General features: G+C 48.0%; 5 protein-coding genes across 5 annotated transcripts; 4 read left to right on the plus strand and 1 right to left on the minus strand.

Annotated features, from left to right (window-relative positions):
• Positions 1–408: 408 nt before the first annotated feature.
• On the plus strand, positions 409–1604 carry CLAFUR5_03903 (Guanine nucleotide-binding protein subunit beta-like protein; the record flags this gene model as incomplete). The annotated part of the gene is made up of 3 exons (XM_047903051.1): positions 409–488; positions 550–994; positions 1179–1604. The coding sequence occupies 3 exons, from the start codon at positions 409–411 to the stop codon at positions 1602–1604; spliced, it is 951 nt and encodes a 316-aa protein (XP_047761313.1).
• Positions 1605–1925: 321 nt separating this feature from the next.
• CLAFUR5_03904 (uncharacterized protein) lies at positions 1926–2806 on the minus strand (the record flags this gene model as incomplete). The annotated part of the gene is made up of 2 exons (XM_047903052.1): positions 1926–2395; positions 2695–2806. 2 exons carry the CDS (start codon positions 2804–2806, stop codon positions 1926–1928), a joined length of 582 nt encoding a protein of 193 aa, XP_047761310.1.
• A 10935-nt stretch (positions 2807–13741) lies between these two features.
• CLAFUR5_03905 (uncharacterized protein) lies at positions 13742–14293 on the plus strand (the record flags this gene model as incomplete). Its single annotated transcript, XM_047903053.1, has 1 exon — positions 13742–14293. One exon carries the CDS (start codon positions 13742–13744, stop codon positions 14291–14293), a length of 552 nt encoding a protein of 183 aa, XP_047761311.1.
• A 240-nt stretch (positions 14294–14533) lies between these two features.
• On the plus strand, positions 14534–15004 carry CLAFUR5_03906 (uncharacterized protein; the record flags this gene model as incomplete). Its single annotated transcript, XM_047903054.1, has 1 exon — positions 14534–15004. The coding sequence occupies one exon, from the start codon at positions 14534–14536 to the stop codon at positions 15002–15004; it is 471 nt and encodes a 156-aa protein (XP_047761308.1).
• A 321-nt stretch (positions 15005–15325) lies between these two features.
• On the plus strand, positions 15326–16723 carry CLAFUR5_03907 (uncharacterized protein; the record flags this gene model as incomplete). The annotated part of the gene is made up of 2 exons (XM_047903055.1): positions 15326–16061; positions 16122–16723. 2 exons carry the CDS (start codon positions 15326–15328, stop codon positions 16721–16723), a joined length of 1338 nt encoding a protein of 445 aa, XP_047761309.1.
• Between the last annotated feature and the right edge of the window lie 763 nt (positions 16724–17486).

The following is a 17486-nucleotide window of genomic DNA, read 5'->3' on the forward strand; positions in this document are numbered from 1 at the left end:
GTGCCATGGTGGCAGCCATTTACCGTTGAGATTGGGCGTCGCGGCTGCTGCTCTGGATGCTGCCCTGGATGGTGGCCAAGTGGTCATGATCGCCGTCGAGGGAGCCATGAAAAATGATATATCCGGGATATACGAGCGTAGCGTACATGTATCACGCGCCATACATGATGATGTCTGATAGAGCAATACAGAAGAGAAGGAAGGCGATGGTGTTGCCCTGTCACCTGTCAAGTGCGACGCGGAAGTCGGGCCCGAGGCGGCCGCTATTCAATGCTTGGCACAATTCTCCCACCTCAAATCGGCCATGGAACTTTTCGCGGACTGTTCGTGAAGACAGCAAGAACATCCACCGCCCCTTCCTCACCTCCCTCCACCACCGCCAACGACACCGACACCGACACCGACACGATGGCTGAGCAACTCGTACTCCGCGGCACCCTCGAGGGCCACTCCGGCTGGGTCACCAGCTTGGCCACCTCGCTCGAGAAGTGAGATCGACACCATCGTCGCAGCGCAAGAGAAGCACAATACTAACATAACCACACGCAGCCCCAACATGCTCCTGTCGGGTTCGCGTGACAAGACGCTGATCATCTGGAACTTGACGCGCGACGACACCAGCTACGGCTACCCCAAGCGCTCGCTCCACGGCCACTCGCACATCGTCTCCGACTGTGTCATCTCCTCCGACGGCGCCTACGCTCTGTCCTCCTCCTGGGACAAGACCCTGCGCCTGTGGGAGCTCTCCACGGGCCAGACCACCCGCCGCTTCGTCGGCCACAACAACGACGTCCTCTCCGTCTCCTTCTCCGCCGACAACCGCCAGATCGTCTCCGGCTCGCGGGACCGCACCATCAAGCTGTGGAACACCCTCGGCGACTGCAAGTACACCATCACCGACAAGGGCCACACCGAGTGGGTTTCCTGCGTGCGCTTCTCGCCAAACCCACAGAACCCAGTCATCGTCTCTGCTGGTTGGGACAAGTACGTCAAGGTATGTACAACAATCACTCCCTTCAACACCCCCTCCACATGATGCTACAACAAAGTATTTGCTACTTCAGAGCCTACGGGCCATGAGACACACTTTGCCTCACCGGCGCACTGATCTCACTTCGAACACATGACTGTCGATCGATCACACATTCGACGCCCGCGATATTGACTTCGATCACCAGGTCTGGGAGCTCTCCACCTGCCGCCTGCAGACCGACCACATCGGCCACACCGGCTACATCAACACCGTCACCATCTCCCCAGACGGCTCCCTCTGCGCCTCCGGTGGCAAGGACGGAACCACCATGCTGTGGGACCTGAACGAGTCCAAGCACCTCTACTCCCTCCAGGCCGGTGACGAGATCCACGCCCTCGTCTTCTCGCCAAACCGCTACTGGTTGTGCGCTGCCACCGCCAAGGAGATTGTCATCTTCGACCTCGAGAAGAAGAGCAAGGTCGACGAGCTCCGCCCAGACTTCATCGAGGCTGGAGGCAAGGCCCGTGACCCAGAGTGTGTCTCCCTCGCATGGTCCGCCGATGGCCAGACCCTGTTCGCTGGTTACACCGACAACAAGATCCGCGCCTGGGGTGTCATGTCCCGCGCTTAAGCGCATCGCAATGCAATTCAATGCAGCAGAATGCAACTCAATGCAAGACATCGCACGACATCGCAGCACAATGCACACCAATGCAAGAGAATCGCAAATGCATCGCAAGAATATCGCAGCAAACGAGATGATGAGAGATGGAATATGGCACGTTGATGCGCGATACGAGGATCATTGGTCATTGCTCGATTGGGGTTGTAAGAGTCGCTGGCCTCTGACTTCCGATGAAAGGTCGCAGCGGTGCACATGCCAGGTAGAACGAAACGATAGAATGCTTCTTTCACGTTTTCAGTGCAAGCTCAAGGTATCTTAAAAGTCCTGTTACATCAAAAAGACACCCTTCCCAAGCTGCATCTCTCCTTCCATGCACTTCCTCAGTCTATACCTGAACGCTTTATTCTTGCGATCCGTCACATCAGCAAACGCAAGTCCTTCATCGCCCTCAGCTCCACTATCCATCCCCCTTTCCCTCGCTCTGTTAACTCCCACATAGTACACCTGCAACACCACAGTAACCCCAGCCCAACAGCAGCAGCACACGCCACAATAACCGTACTCTTCGCAGCAACATACATACTCCGACGCAACCTCACCTCTAAATGTCAGTGGCCCAACAATATTAATATTCCCCAAAACAAAAATCTCATCAACCAAAATAGCATTCCTCGTAACCTTCTTCGTGTGACCGGCGTAGTGCGCCGCTTCGCTGCTTCGCCGCTTCTCAACAGCGGGAAACAGGATCCGATCACGTTCGTCAGGGTCAAGTAAATAATTTCCGGTTGACCGGGCGGCTTTGTTGGGGTTCGGGGAGGAAGGCTATCAGGGCGCCGGGGAGGGGGATGAGGAGGGCAGCGAGGTGGGTCGAGTAGAGGATTGCGGGAATAATGGTAATGTAGCCGGGGGGGGGCTGTTTGGGTGGAGTCGTGGCTGGGGTTCTTGATGGTTGTGGTTGTGATTGTGATTGTGATTGTGATTGTGGCTTGGAAGGAGGGATGAGACGGCGCGCCGTTGGGGACGGAGGGGAGGGGGGGGATGCAGAGTAGATTGTGCTTGAGAGGCATGTTTGAGGATCTTGGAGACGTTCCCGTACTTGCTCTCCTTTTCCCTTGAGGTGTCCTTTCTCGATTCCGGTTTGGTTCTCCCTCAACCGCTGGATCGCGCAGATCTTCCCCGCGTGCGAGAGGCGCGAGGCGCGAGGTCATGGGGTTATCGGGCAGGAGGACGAAGGTCCAGATCCCCACGCTGCAGGTGAAGAGCCCCACGACCGGGACCACGATCTGCCAGCTGCAGAACGTAGTCGTAGTAACGAGTTGGAACCAGTAGGAGACCAGACTGCCGAGGAAAGATTGTGCCCGTTCCCGCGTGCCCTAGGTACCAGATCCCCGACCCGTGGCGGTTGCTCGTGGCGTTTATTACCACGTGCTCGTGATGAGGATTAAACTGGGGGCCACGGCGCTTTCAAAGACGTCGAGAAGGACCCGTGTAGCGTGTAGCCACCGGCGCTGGGTAATGCTTACATGCCACACGCTCGTGACGGTGACGATGACGATGACGATGACGCCCCAGGAGGAAGACCATAGCGCCGAGATGCTTTGCCGTGGGGAAGCGCTGCAATCCCGACCGCGTGCGGGATTCTCAAACGCCAGGTGGGAGACGTGGAACGATCAGGGGCGAGGTTGGAGAGTTGGGCTTTGGTCGTGTTGGTGGTTTCTTCCCTCCAGGGGCATGACGTTTGCGTGGGTGAGTGGAGTCTTGTTGAGGTATTGGAGGCAGTAGTAGGACCGCATTAGAGGCATGATCATGCGGTCGATCTTTATTCCGAGGGCCTTTTCGACGTCGAGGGACTTGGGTTGGGTGGAGTGGAGTTTTCATGGCGGAGGAAGTCGAGGGCGGCGTCGGCGTGGTGGATGGCTTCGGCATTGGCATGGTTGATGTTTTTGATCTCGCCGATCTTCGTCGGCTGCTGAGGCTGGAGATGTAGTGGCCTCGATGTCTTTCTTTTCCAAGGACGATGAGTGCGACATCGTCTAGGAGTCGGGTCAAGGTAGATTGAGACTTGCTCTGGACCTGTGCAGACACCGGACTTCTGGACATCACATCAAGCTGATTAATAGACCTCCAACTCGCAGGAACCATCTGCCGTGGTGGCAGAACCAAGTTCGAGTACTCGATAGGCCTGTTCTGCCCGTCGGCTTGGAGAGATAGCGATTCATGTCTATCCAGTGCGACTCGTGGCTACCGATGTTTGGACGAAGGGCCTTTTTCGAAAACTGCATAGTCTCCACGAGGAGACTCGCCTATAGGCCCTATTTGGGCAGCTGCAAGGATGGGCCGGGATGTTTGCGATGTCATAGATGAGGCGGAAATGCGTGGTTGACGATCCTGTCTGTAAGTCGCTGTCATTCCTGTTGAAGGTGTTCACGCACCGTGAGCGATTTCCGTATGTCTTACGAAGTGAGATGACTTCGCGATCGGTTTCGGATGCTGCTTGAGACCATTGGACATGCGGTGAATTACTCCGACAGGGACAATTATGTCAAGAATTACTACGACAGGGACCATTATGTAGTTCTTACTCCGACAGGGACTTGCACGGTATCCATATTACTGCCACAGGGACCATTATCGCCAATGACACAAATGAAGTACTATAGCCAGGTAGAGCTTCCTATATCGCTTTAACCTGCTCACCTGTTCTTACAGAGCAGGTTAAAGCGATATAGGAGCAACAAATCAAGTAGCATAGGTAGGCAAAGGGGAGTTAATAGCTATGTCCGTATAACCGTACTTTACTTCGTTCTCTTGTTCCCTAGACCTTATCTAGTTATAGGCGCTTTCCCTATAGTGTATTCGGTATTGATCTAATAAACTACTAGCAACAATGATGACGACGACGACATAGTCGGTAGCTCCGGCTAGAACATATAAGTCAGACTCGTGTCTTGATTAATCTTAGTTAAGGTACTTACCTTACGTTAAGTATCGAGTAACAATCTAACATGTTTCTAGTATACCTAACGACGATAATAACGACGATAAAGTCGGCGGCGGCGACTTCGATCTAGGCTCCGGCCATAATATATATATTAAATCATATCCTCGGCTTTAGTTAAGACACTTCACGTTAAGTATCGAGTAACGATCTAATATATTACTAGTACTAACGATAACGACGACGAAGACGACACGGCTAGTCCCTCCTCTACGTAAGTCTTACTCCTTAGCCTTAAACACGATCGGCAAGCTTATCGTTCTCTTAACCCTTTACGTCCTCGAAGCTAATATGTCTTAGCGTACCGCTACCTACTCCTAAGAAGAAGAGAGATCGTCCTACGGGTACGACGAAAGTCACTCGTAGGCGACCTATAGTCGCTAGTAAATAGTAGTCGTGGTCTACTACGAAGTAGGTAGCTTACGAGCTAAATGCTTATCTTAATAAGAACGCTACTAGCGAGCTTCGTAAAGCTACGTACGTCGGTAATATTATAGAGCGCCCTAAGCTTCGTAAAGCTCGCCTAATACTATACCGTCGCTATATTAGCCGTATTACCGAGGGTAATACGAGTAATAGGTACTAGCATTACTCTATAGCTAGTCGTACTACTATCGGCGTTAGCGTCGACGCTATAAATCGGTATACCTAGTACCGCTACTAACGTAAGGATTATAATTAGCTTTAGGGTATGTCTGTCTATTTCTACTCTACTCGAATAAACTCTCTTAGCCGCGTATCGTCTTATTAACCTGCTCTTATTATGTTATTAACCTGCTCGTATTATCTTATTAACCTACTCGTATCGTCTTATTACCCTACTCGTACCTCTCGTTTATTCACCTATTACGGGTAGCCCGCGACCCCCTACTATAGCTACGTCGGCCCGGCTAAACCGCGGACCTTCCGTATCGGGTTAGCGCGGCTTAGCTTTACTTTATAACTTCGCCGCGCCTCGCGCTCCTCTTTCGTAGCTTCGTAGAACAATAACTATCTCGTTCGGACCCTATAATACGCGCGCCCTTATAGTTTGTTCTACTACTCTACCTAGATCGCGGATCTAGGTAAGGGACGCGTAATAATAGGAATAGATAGAACCGTAGAACTCGAGGACGCGTAGAGTCGTATTAGAATATAGAACACGGTAAGGCGTATAGCGCGTAGATACCTAGACAACGTAACGTAGCGACATTATTAGTAGGTAGTCGCGCGCTCGTAGATAGTTAGGATATAGGCACCGTCACGCCTCCCCCGAACCTAGACAACATAACTTTATAAATAGCGAACGGCGGTATACTACCGCTACCTAAGCCTAAGGGCAAAAGTAAGTAGCGTACATCTCTTTTCCCCGACCTCTCCTCTTTCCCTTAGAGTTAGACATAGGATAATAACCGGCGGGTTATAGTAGACACCGGTGTCGCGCTATAACAAGAGATTAATAAAGCTTACTAGAAGGCCTTCGAGCGAGAAGAAGGTAGTAAGATTAACTTTATAGAACTGTTCGAGTTCAAGCTCGAAGAGAACCTAGGCGGCGACCTAGACGAGGTATATCTGTTACTCGACGAGGCAGAACACATTCTCGTATCCGAATACTAGAATGTTACCCTAGACAACCTTACGACCCTTATATCCTAATACCCGAAGACCACCTACGACTTCGTACTATAAGTAGTTAACACGGCGATTACTAAGGGCAGACAACTCGATATAATAGAGCGAGCTAACGACCTCTAGAACATCTAGTATACTACGCTATATACTAAATACGACCGTATCTACAAGATGCTACGAAGTAAAGAGCTTGTTATATAGAAAATAGTAGTAGATCTTAAGAGTAAGAAGGATTGCGACCTAGCTAAGTTATAAGAGCTAGAGAAGAAATATAAGGAAGCTAATAACCTATATAAGCAGTTTAGCGAGATCGACGAGAAGGAGAAGAAGAAGGCACAAGATGCTAAGGTAAAGAACTAGGCCCTATAACAAGAAGTCGATGACCTAAAGGCTCGGCTTAAGGTAGGAGACACTATATAGAACGGAGGTAGGGGCCGCTTAGGCCGCCGACCCTCTCGTTCCCGCCTACGCGAGACCTTACTCGAGTAGCTATTACGTAGGTATCGCGAAGCTACTAGTAGAGGTAGCGGTAGCGGTAGTAGTAATAACGATAGAGACGACTATAACCGTAGTAATAATAGCCGAGGACGTAATAACGACCGTCCGCGACTAGGACCTAATAATAGTCGTAACTCGAGAATACGTAACACCCGTACCTAGATACTACTAGTTAACCTTCTAGAACGTCTCTTTACTATTAACCGTACCCTTACTCGCGGTATAGAGATCGGTAAGGGTGTGCCTAACCCTAAGTACTTCAAGAACGATAATGACCCTAATTTCGATAGCTAGTATAGTAGTGTTCTCCTAAAGCTAACTATAGCAACCTTCCGTACTAAGGTAGATAGTCTACGCTTTATATATAGGTAGACGTAAGGTAATCCTTAGCGAAGTATCAAGCCGAGGATCCCTATGCCTAGACAGTAGTCCTTTAACGAGTTCAAGACTAGAGAAGAGTTATTAGATTAGATAACACGCTAATATAGTATACGTAATAAAGGAACTAAGGCTATAGTTAACATTACTACCTATAAGTAAGAACAAGGCGAAACCTTTATAGCCTTCTATATACGCTACTCGAAGTTGCGCGCCTAGATGTTATAGACCGATAAGACCGAGCTTATACTATTCCGTAACCGACTAAACCGTAAGTACTTTATTAAGACCTTCGGCGACCGCGAAGTCGACCGCCGCCTAGACAGTATATAAGACGTTATCGAGGAGTATACCGTACTAGACGAGAGCTTCTACGAGACAGATCGACTATACCCGTAGAAGGAGCGCCCCTATAGTAATAGTAACTCGAACGGTAATAGCGGCTAGAACAACTAGAACAACGGTAACGTAGTTACTAGTACCGCTACCGGTATAGTAGGTACCTTAGTATAGCGCCTACTACAGTACGCTAGTACTAAGAAGAAGGAGGATCTGCCGACATATCTATAGAACCTACCTACGCTTAACCGTAAGTAGCGCGAAGACCTTAAGAAGTAGGGTAAGTGCTACCGCTACCGTATAGGTTCTTACGTATCGACTAACCCTAAATGCCTAATATATAGGTACGATAGCGACTATCGCCTACCGCCTCTACGTAATACTACGCCGAATCCGAACGCGAACCTTAGTTCCCTAGCCGCCGATCCGTAGTAGGGAAATGGTACGACCGCTACCTAAGCGTAGTAGATAGCGGTCACCCAAACTCCCTAGGACAGAAAGAGTATAAGATTAAGAGACACGGAATGTAAGAGACGGTAATAGACTATAGTAAGGAGCTTAAGATATCGGTATACGTACTAGATAAACAATAGCTAGCTATATACCCTTATATATTATTACCCGTAATGATATAATATAGAAAGGCTCGAGGCCTTATAGATTCTACTTCTACCTCTCTCTTTCTTAACTAGAAATTTATACGTAAATACATAATACCCCTAATCCCTTTAACGTAAAGCCGACGACTAATACTAGGAGATATAACGGCTACTACACGGCAGATTATATACGCGGCCCTTATAGACGTAGTTATCGGCGATTATTACGAGCAAATGTTATACTACGTTACCGACCTCGAATATAACATCGTCTTTAGCCTACCGTAGCTTATAGCGCACAACCTAAACATCTTCTAGGAGATAGGCAAGGTAGCATTTAGATCGGATTACTACTTTAGTTACTGTCTATAGAATAAGACATCGACAACAGTATAATCCCTAAACTATCGCGAGAAGAAGAAGTAGGCACTAGTACGGTACGGACTAGAGCCCTTTACTAAAGAAGTAGCGAGCTTTATAGTAGGAGGGGCGGAGCTGAACGTCTTATTATATAACCTAGAAGACATAGACGATGAAGAAGTAGACTACTAGGGCGTTTCTTAACGCGCGTAGGGAATGTATACGTACCGGCCTAGGGCTAAGTGCTTCTATATTATGCCTACTAGGCGTAAGAGCGACGACGGAGAGCTAAAGCTAAGTGTAATAGCTACTCATAATCTAGACCAATTCTTAAACAAGCAGTTCAATCATAACCCGAAGGAGAAGTTACCGCCGATATACTACGATATTACGGACGCTTTCTTAGCTAAGGATTATAAAGGACTCCTACCTTACCGACTAGGCGTAGATCATAAGATTTATATTAAGCCTAATAGTCTATAAGAGCCACTATACCGTAAGCCCTACGGCCTAGCTAAGAAGGAGAACGAGGTAGTTAAGAAATAGCTAGACGAGCAAATATCTAGAGGGAAGGTACGGAAAGTAGGGCAAAAGACGAGCTAGTCTCCTATACTAGTACTAGTAGTACGTAAGCCTAGAGGTGGGCTACGTGTTTATATCGACTATAGAGGATTGAATGCGATTACTATTAAGAACCGGTATCCGATTCCCTTAATATAAGAGACGTATAACCGTATATACGGTAAGAAGTACTTTACGAAGCTAGACATTATAGCAGCCTTTAACAAGTTACGAATAGCTAAAGGGCACGAGTAGTTAACGGCGTTTACGACACGATACGGTATCTACGAGTGTCTAGTACTACTATTCGGCTTGTATAACGGACCAGTATCGTTCTAATTATATATTGATAAGGTCTCATAAGAACACCTAGACAACTTTATATCGGCCTACCTAGATGACGTACTTATCTTTAGTAACACTTAGAGGAGTATATCGAACACGTACGGAAGGTTCTTACTAAGCTACGCGATATAGGACTTATAGTAGACATCGACAAAAGCGAATTCTACTAATAGAAGGTAAGGTATCTTAGGCTAATTATAACCCCTAACGGCATCGAGATAGACCCCGAGAAACTCGAATGTATTTAGACATAGGAAGCTCCTAAGAACCTAAAGGATGTCTAGGCCTTCCTTAGATTTGCTAACTTCTATAGGCGGTTCATCGAAGCATTTTCGCGTATAGCTACTCCTCTTACAAACCTGACCAAGTCGGACGGACTAAGCAATTATAAGAACAGAAGGATTCAATAGTCACTAGATTGCTAACGAGACTTTAACAATTTGAAAGCTACGTTTAGCAAAGCCGGTATACTCGTACATTATGTACTAGGTAGGGAAACGGTAGTAGAGACAGATTCTTTAGATTTTATAAACGCCGGCGTGCTTTCGTAGTATAACGAGAAGGGTGTGCTACATCCTATAGCCTTCTACTCGAAGAAGTTGAGTCTATAGGAGTGCAATTATGAAATCTATAACAAGGAACTGTTAGCTATTATTAAGGCTTTTAAGGAATAGAGACCCGAGCTCGCCTACGAAGCAGATAATAAGGACTTATAGCTAGTTAAGATTTATACCGACTATAAGAACCTAGAATACTTTATAAAGACAAAGTAGCTAAATCGGCGATAAGCGCGTTAGGCTAAGTTCTTGTTATAGTTCAACTTTAAGATAATATACCGTCTAGGACTTCAAGGTACAAAGCTAGATAGCCTAACGAGACGTAGCTAGGACCTTCCGTAGGGGGTGAACGACCCTCGGAACTAGTATTAGTATTAGACATTGCTACCTCCTAAGCGATTCCTTAAGATCGCCTTACTATAGGCAATAGTAGAAGATACGCCGGAAGAAGAGGAACTAGTATAGCTAGACCCTAAAGCTAAAGAGTTTATACCTATAGAACGAGATACGCCTACTAAACAACCGGCGACGCGTAAAAGTTAACGGGAAGCCGAACTCGAGTATCGAATGTCGACGGCGTACGTAACCGATAACGAGCTTAAGACCGCGATTAAGGACCTATAGAAAGACCGTACTCCTATACTACTATAGAGAGCGAAGATTCACCTAGTATACTATAAAGTAGATAGCGACCTGCTATATGTTCGAAATCAATACGACGGCTAGAGCTTATAGGTACTAAATGACTAAGCCTTATAGACTAGGATAATCAAGATAAACTATAAGGCTCTAGTAGTAGGCTATCTAGGACGAGCTCGTACTTATAAACTCGTAGCACGTAAATTCTACTAGCCTAGATTAGCGAGATCTATACGTAGATACACCGCGAATTACCGTACCTACCGTATAACAAAATCTCTACACTACTAGCCACTAGGATTATTATAGCTACTTCCTATTCTAGATCGGCCTTAGAAACATATTGTAGTCGACTTCGTTATTAGACTCCTAGACAGCACTCTTGACGGTATAGTCTATAATAACATTATGACCGTTACTAATAGGCTTACTAAGGAAGTCGAGCTGATCCCTATTAGCGTAATAACAGTATAGAATACGGCAAGGCTTTTCCTTAAACATATATTCTGTCGGCGCGGGTTTCCTAACACTATTATATTAGACCGTAGCAAGTAGTAGGTTACTACCTTCTAGAAGAAACACTATAAGATGCTCCGTATAAATCGTAAGCTAAGTTCTTCGTATTACCTAGAAACTAATAGACAGTCAGAACGTACTAACTAGGCGATAGAACAGTATCTTCGTATATTTACTAATAAGGCATTAGATGACTAGGTAGAATAGCTATGCCTTGCTCAGTTCGCGATTAATAATCACCTGTCCGAGACTACTAGTATGTCGCCGTTCTACGCTACCTTAGGCTACAACCCTAAGTTTATAGAGCGAGTTGACCTAAACGCTAGAAAGGAGGGAGGACTAACCACTCTCTAGCGACTAGATACGCGATTAGTAGAAACCTTTATACGTCGAATTTACGAGCTTTATAAGCATCTTTAAGAGAATATACGAATGTTATAAGCTCTCTAAGTAGAAGTAGTAAACCGCTACCGAAGCATTCCTCTAGACTATAAGGTAGGTGATTAGGTATATCTTAGTACTAAGAACATCCGTACGACTCGACTATCTAAGAAGCTAGATAGGAGATATACCGGCCCTTACTAGATTGCGGAAGTTATGCCGGCTAGACTCTCTTATCGACTGAAACTATTAGACGCTCTAGTAGGGCTTACTAACTACTTTTATACCTTACTACTATAACGAGCCGACTACCCCGATTTCCTACTACTTAAAGGGTAGTATCTAGCGCCGCTACTACCGATAACTATCGAACCTAATACTACCGAGGCTAATATAGTAGCCGATATAGTAGTAGCACCTACGTATATATACGAGGTGGAAAAGATCCTTAATGTTAAACAGGTACGGGTGGATAGTAGCGGAGTGGAGTAAGAGATCAATCTTCAACTGACTAATAGCACGAGCATATAGCAATATATTAGGAACCAATATGTTAATTGTGTTAGATGTCTATCTAAGCTAAAGGGGAGAGAAGGTATCTCCCTACAAGCTGAGTCATTATAGATGCCTTAGGCTACTAGATCACTTCCTAATTGTTGACTCCCTTTGAGATACTACATCTTAACACTTAATATATATACCCGTAAGCGGGTAGGCAAGGTGAAGAAGGGGTATAAGCGTAAGGTAGATATATAGTATAAGGTAAAATAGGCTAGATATTAGAACGAGGAGGATAGTAAGACCTAGTAACCTATAGAGGATATCCTTAACTACGTAGCCGCCGCTATTATAGACTTTCACTATAACCGGCCGGAGTTGTCTACGCCTATAGGCTTCGTAGCTCTATCTAACTAGTCCCTACTAGCTACTAAGGTGCTCGGGCTTAATACGATCAGGGTCATTCCGAAAGACATCGTTATAAATAAGTCGCCTCGAGCCTTACCTCTAATAGAATCTGCTCCGTATATCTTCGATACTCGAGTAGAGCCTATAGAGCCTATAATAATACCTAACTTTAGTTATAAGGATTATACGCGAGTGCTAGCCGAAGACAGACTTAGGTCTAGGTCAAGCTAGCTAACTAGGCAATATGTTTCTTAAAGGAAGCCGGTCGAGAATAGTCTTAATAGAGCGAATACGATATTATCGGATAACAATAGGGTACTAGAGGATAATTAGGCGTTCGCGCGATTATAGAGCTCGATAGGTAAGTAGCCTTATAAGGTGGATAACGCTTAGAGGACTAAGGCGTGTTTTAGGAGGGGGGTGTTAGGAACCGCTGTACGTTATCCCAACCGGGCTTGGATCTTTGCAATGATGTCTCTGACTCGTTGAGAAGGTAGTGGTCCCAAACAGTATATGGTGTATACTTGAAATGAGTTGAGCACGAGGCTCCTATCTACTCGTAAAGAAGCGTCGTCTATATAGTGCCATGTCTTGGCGTGATCTGTCCTGCTCTCTTAATCTCTTGTCCTCTTGATCTCTTGCTCTCTGTCCCACAGGTTTCCTTGCTCTCATCGCGTAGTGAATGGCTGTGGGGTTCCCACGAATCGAACCGTAACAGGGGGATACTATTACGGGTAGCCCGCGACCCCCTACTATAGCTACGTCGGCCCGGCTAAACCGCGGACCTTCTACATCGGGTTAGCGCGGCTTGGCTTTGCTTTATAACTTCGCCGCGCCTCGCGCTCCTCTTTCGTAGCTTTATAGAACAATAACTATCTCGTTCGGACCCTATAATACGCGCGCCCTTATATCACCTCTACTAAATTAATCTGCTCGCGCTACTCGTACCTCTTATATATTCATCTCTACGATTGACCTACTCGTATCGTCTTATTGCCCTACTCGTGCCTCTTGTATATTCACCTCTATAATTAACCTACTCGCGCTACTCGTGCCTCTCGTTTATTTACCTCTACGATTAACCTACTTATAGCTTAGTAGCTCACGATTTTTCGCCTTTATAAGGCTATACGTTTCTGGCCTTGCCCTAACTTATTTAACGTGCTCTACTAGAATAGGAGAGTAGGTTAAATAGGTTAGGGTGAGAATGCGACGATGTGGTAATAATTGTCCCTATGGCAGTAATATGGATACCGTGTAGGTCCCTGTCGGAGTAAGAAATACATAATAGTCCCTGTCGTAGTAATTTTTGACATAATTGTCCCTGTCGGAGTAATTCACCGCTTGTTGAGGGTACGGAAGAGGCCGTCGGGTCATCGGCGTCAGAGACCAGCGGGGCACCAACGACGTGAGAGGAGAAATGGAGTTATCCGAGCGGCACATACAGCTACCCCAATGGCGTGTACGACCGAAGATGGGGTGGCAGACAACGCGGGCACGAATGATGACACTTCATCCGCCACCGAGGACGACTGGAGCGACGCTGACTGGGACGAATGGGAGCGAGAAGGCTTCTATATCCCACCATCGTACAGAGAGAGTCAAAATGCGAAGAAGAAACCTGCCGCTGACCAAGCTGACCTGACTGCTGCCGACAATGTCGTCGCGGATGAGATCTACGGCGCAGATACTCCAGCATGGGAAGCTGACTGGTGCGAAGCAAGAGAAATTGACAAGGCTTTCGAGTTCGTGGAAGATCTCATGCGAGTGCAGACAAGAAACAAAGAAACGGCAGAAGCCCAGTCGCAAGAAAAGGAACGACTATCACCAGCAGAGCGCATCTTCGGCGTCTACGAGCTGTGCGAGAACGTGCTGGGCCATCTACCGACCAAGGACATCTTCCGCCTCCGTGGTCTTTGCACTAGCGTGAAGACCACGATTGCGTACTCAAAGACACTCAAGACTAAGCTCTTCCTTATGCCAGATAACTCGGAGAAGCCTGTCTAGATTCACGATCACTACCGCAACCAGATCCGAGAAGTCATCGAGCCGCCCACCTTTGTGACCTCGAATGAGGAAATTCTAGTGACACGGCAGCTAAATCCACTCATTCGCAACAGTCGGGAACTCTCACCGACGAAGACTTGTCCTAATGGTTTCAAGAACTGTCTTCTACACAACTTGGCAGACTCGGGACTGAAATCCATAGAGTTTCGTCGCCTCGGACTCTGGTGGGACCTACCACGCATGTTCCCAGATGCTGGCTACACCCACATCCTACTCCCTCTACAAAGCATCGCCTCGACCTTCGACAACATGCTCGTCACACAACCTCCATCGCCGCAGATCGTCTTCGGCTACAGGACTGGCACAAAGGAACTCGGAAAGACTCCCGTGCAGCTGACAGTCTCTAACCCGAGTGGTGTGACCATAGCTGACATCCGCCGCGCTGTCGCAGCTAATGGCGCTGGCTACGATGAACTCAGATCAAGGAAGCATGGCGTCACGGTTATGGAGGTGGATGTGGATGTCATTCTGCCTGGGGAAGAGCATTTTCGAGAATTGGAGAGGGAAGGTGTCATCACTTGTATGGAGGCTGTGCACTCGTGGTCGTTCGGGCCCATGAAGGATACTATCGCGCAGTTGCATGATGAGATGAATGGTAGACGCAGTTATGTTTACGATAGTCAACAGGCTTACGGACATTTGAGGTTTTGAGGAGTGGGTGCGAGCAAGCGCGCGATGGGGGTTTTCGATTGATTGATCGTATGGCCTTGTAGCGGGCAATTGGGGGGTATAGTATAGTGTTAAGCGAATGCAGGAGACTCCCGCATACATCTTCAGGTGAACGCTTCCAACACGAATTCTCGCACGTGACTCATCCGGCATTCACTTCTCGAACAAAGACGCGAAAGTCAAATGCAGTTTCGCGACGACACAATAACACAACAACACAACTCGTGGACCGGCCATAAATCTCAAACTCGTGGTCACCATTCTGCAGGGTCCTGTGATCGCCTCAACAAGATCGGACACGCAATGACACAAGACTTCATCATCGCGCCTTTCGCGCCCACCAACAGGTCCCGCGCATATCTCACCCGCAATGGGCAGAACACCTCTTCACAACAGAAGCGAAAGCCGACAGCACGAGATGCGGCGAAACTAGCTAGGCAGAAGATACTCGCGACATCTGCCTCGAGTCGTATTAATATTGGTCGAGTTGGGAAGGCGAAGATCAAGGCTAAGAGGGCTAAAGCACGCAAGCCGATGCGCAAAGCTGGCCCGGGGGAAGATGAAGAGCAGGACAGCTCTGAAGATGCGACTATGAACGATGATGGTGCACATGAGAAATCGGCAGAGCCAGCAGCCAACTCGACTTATAGGGCGGAGCGAGAACTCTCAGCACCCGAGAAGGTCTTTGGCATCTTCGAATTGTGCGAGATTATAGTCTCCAACCTCCCAACGCACGATCTCTTTCGCACAAGAGGTGTCAACCAAACTGTCAAAGCGGCCATCAACGACTCGAAGGTCTGTAAGGAGAAGCTCTTCCTGACACCTACGTCAGCTCCACCCGTCACTTGGCTCTGGACCGTTGGAGAAGACGTCTATCATTCAGTGCCATACGCACCCTCGAGTGCATTCCCAGGTGATTGGATTGGAGACAGTGACCAGGCCTCTCCCTACGACGTACAGCAACCACGACATCTCAACAGTATGGTGTTGCGTCGCGGGCAGGTAGAGCCAGTCAGGCATCCATTCCAACACTGGCCTCGTAAGCTCCTGAACTGCAGTGCATGCACGTATGCCGCTGAAGAGGAGAGCGGTTGAAAAGGCTTCAGCCTGAAGATCCCCTCGTTCGATACGGCAGATACTGCTGTGTTCGATGAGATGTTTTTGACACAGTCTCCTGTACAATCTGCGACGTTCTCGTACTCAACCATTCCCAGGATCCGGGCGACTGACAACACAAGGCCAAAGGTCACGCTGGACATCCCGGGTGGAATCAGGCTGAAGCACATTCGCGAAGCAGTCGAGGCGTTCGGACATGCTAACAACACTCTATACGACACTCGTCTCGCCTTCCACGAGAGGGACGCCACGTTCTCGAGTGAGGCTACGTTCGAAGAAATGGAGGTCCACGGAGAATTGATCTGCAGTGTAATTCACGCACATCGAGAACGGGAGCATGCTGTGCGCGGCGGTGAACAGGACAAGGAGACGTTCGGCCTGGGCAAGATGGTTCTCGAGGACACGGAGCCTGCCGAAGTAGTCCAAGACCCTATGGACATGACCGACATGCGAGAGAGCTTGCCGGAAGTCGCTGGCTGGTCGTCATCAGATCCAGCGTATGCGTTCCGTCATGCAAGGAGCCGTGCGTACACGATTCACGGAAGCGGTATCAAGGAGCCTATCACATCTGAGCGACAGCTTTGAGAATCTTTGAAGCTATGCGGGATTTAGAATCGTGTACGGATGGTATGGATGGCTGGGGTTTGAGGTTGCTCATGCGGTATGATTACGTGGGACTGGCGCATCTCTTCCTACTGCTTGATGGCTGTAGTTTCTGTACGACACAGTGATTCTTTTTCGACCGTTGACATGTCGTAAGACGCATCCACAGCATGTCGTAAGGAGTAAGATCTCCTGTAAGCGGAAAGCGCCTAGCCCTAGCACAATGTGATTTTGCTGTACAAGTCTTCGACGCCGAAGGGCACGCCAACGGCCTGTCGTGCCACCTCAGCCTCCGTAATGCCTTCACCATACATTAGACCTACCTTCATGTCAGTAAGGCATTGGTCCGAGAGTCAGTTTGAGTAATCTGAGAATTCTCAAAGATCGTAAAAAATGTGCTGTTGGCGGTTGTGAACCTCCAAAGGTAAGCGTAGCGGAGTGGAGCTCTCTACCAACCCTTCTAGACTGCAAAGTAGCGTGCGATCCACGCTACCGCTACCCGACGTACAGTGCTTATTATACGACGACATAGGCGTTAGCGACGAGTATATGTTTGCGAGTTCGCCAACAGGCACAGTGCGGTAGGTCACGTGACCCTGAAACTTGGAAGTTGACCAATTAGAGCGGGCGCCAAGGCTAGTTGAGGGCTGGTATAGAGCTTCACTCCCTCGCTGACGCCTCACCTACGTACTCGCAAGCTCGTACTCCGGTGTGGCTAGCGCTCGGTCGCTACGCTTAATGAGTC

Source organism: Fulvia fulva, chromosome 4, assembly GCF_020509005.1.
Source record: "Fulvia fulva chromosome 4, complete sequence".
Lineage (NCBI taxonomy): Eukaryota > Fungi > Ascomycota > Dothideomycetes > Mycosphaerellales > Mycosphaerellaceae > Fulvia > Fulvia fulva.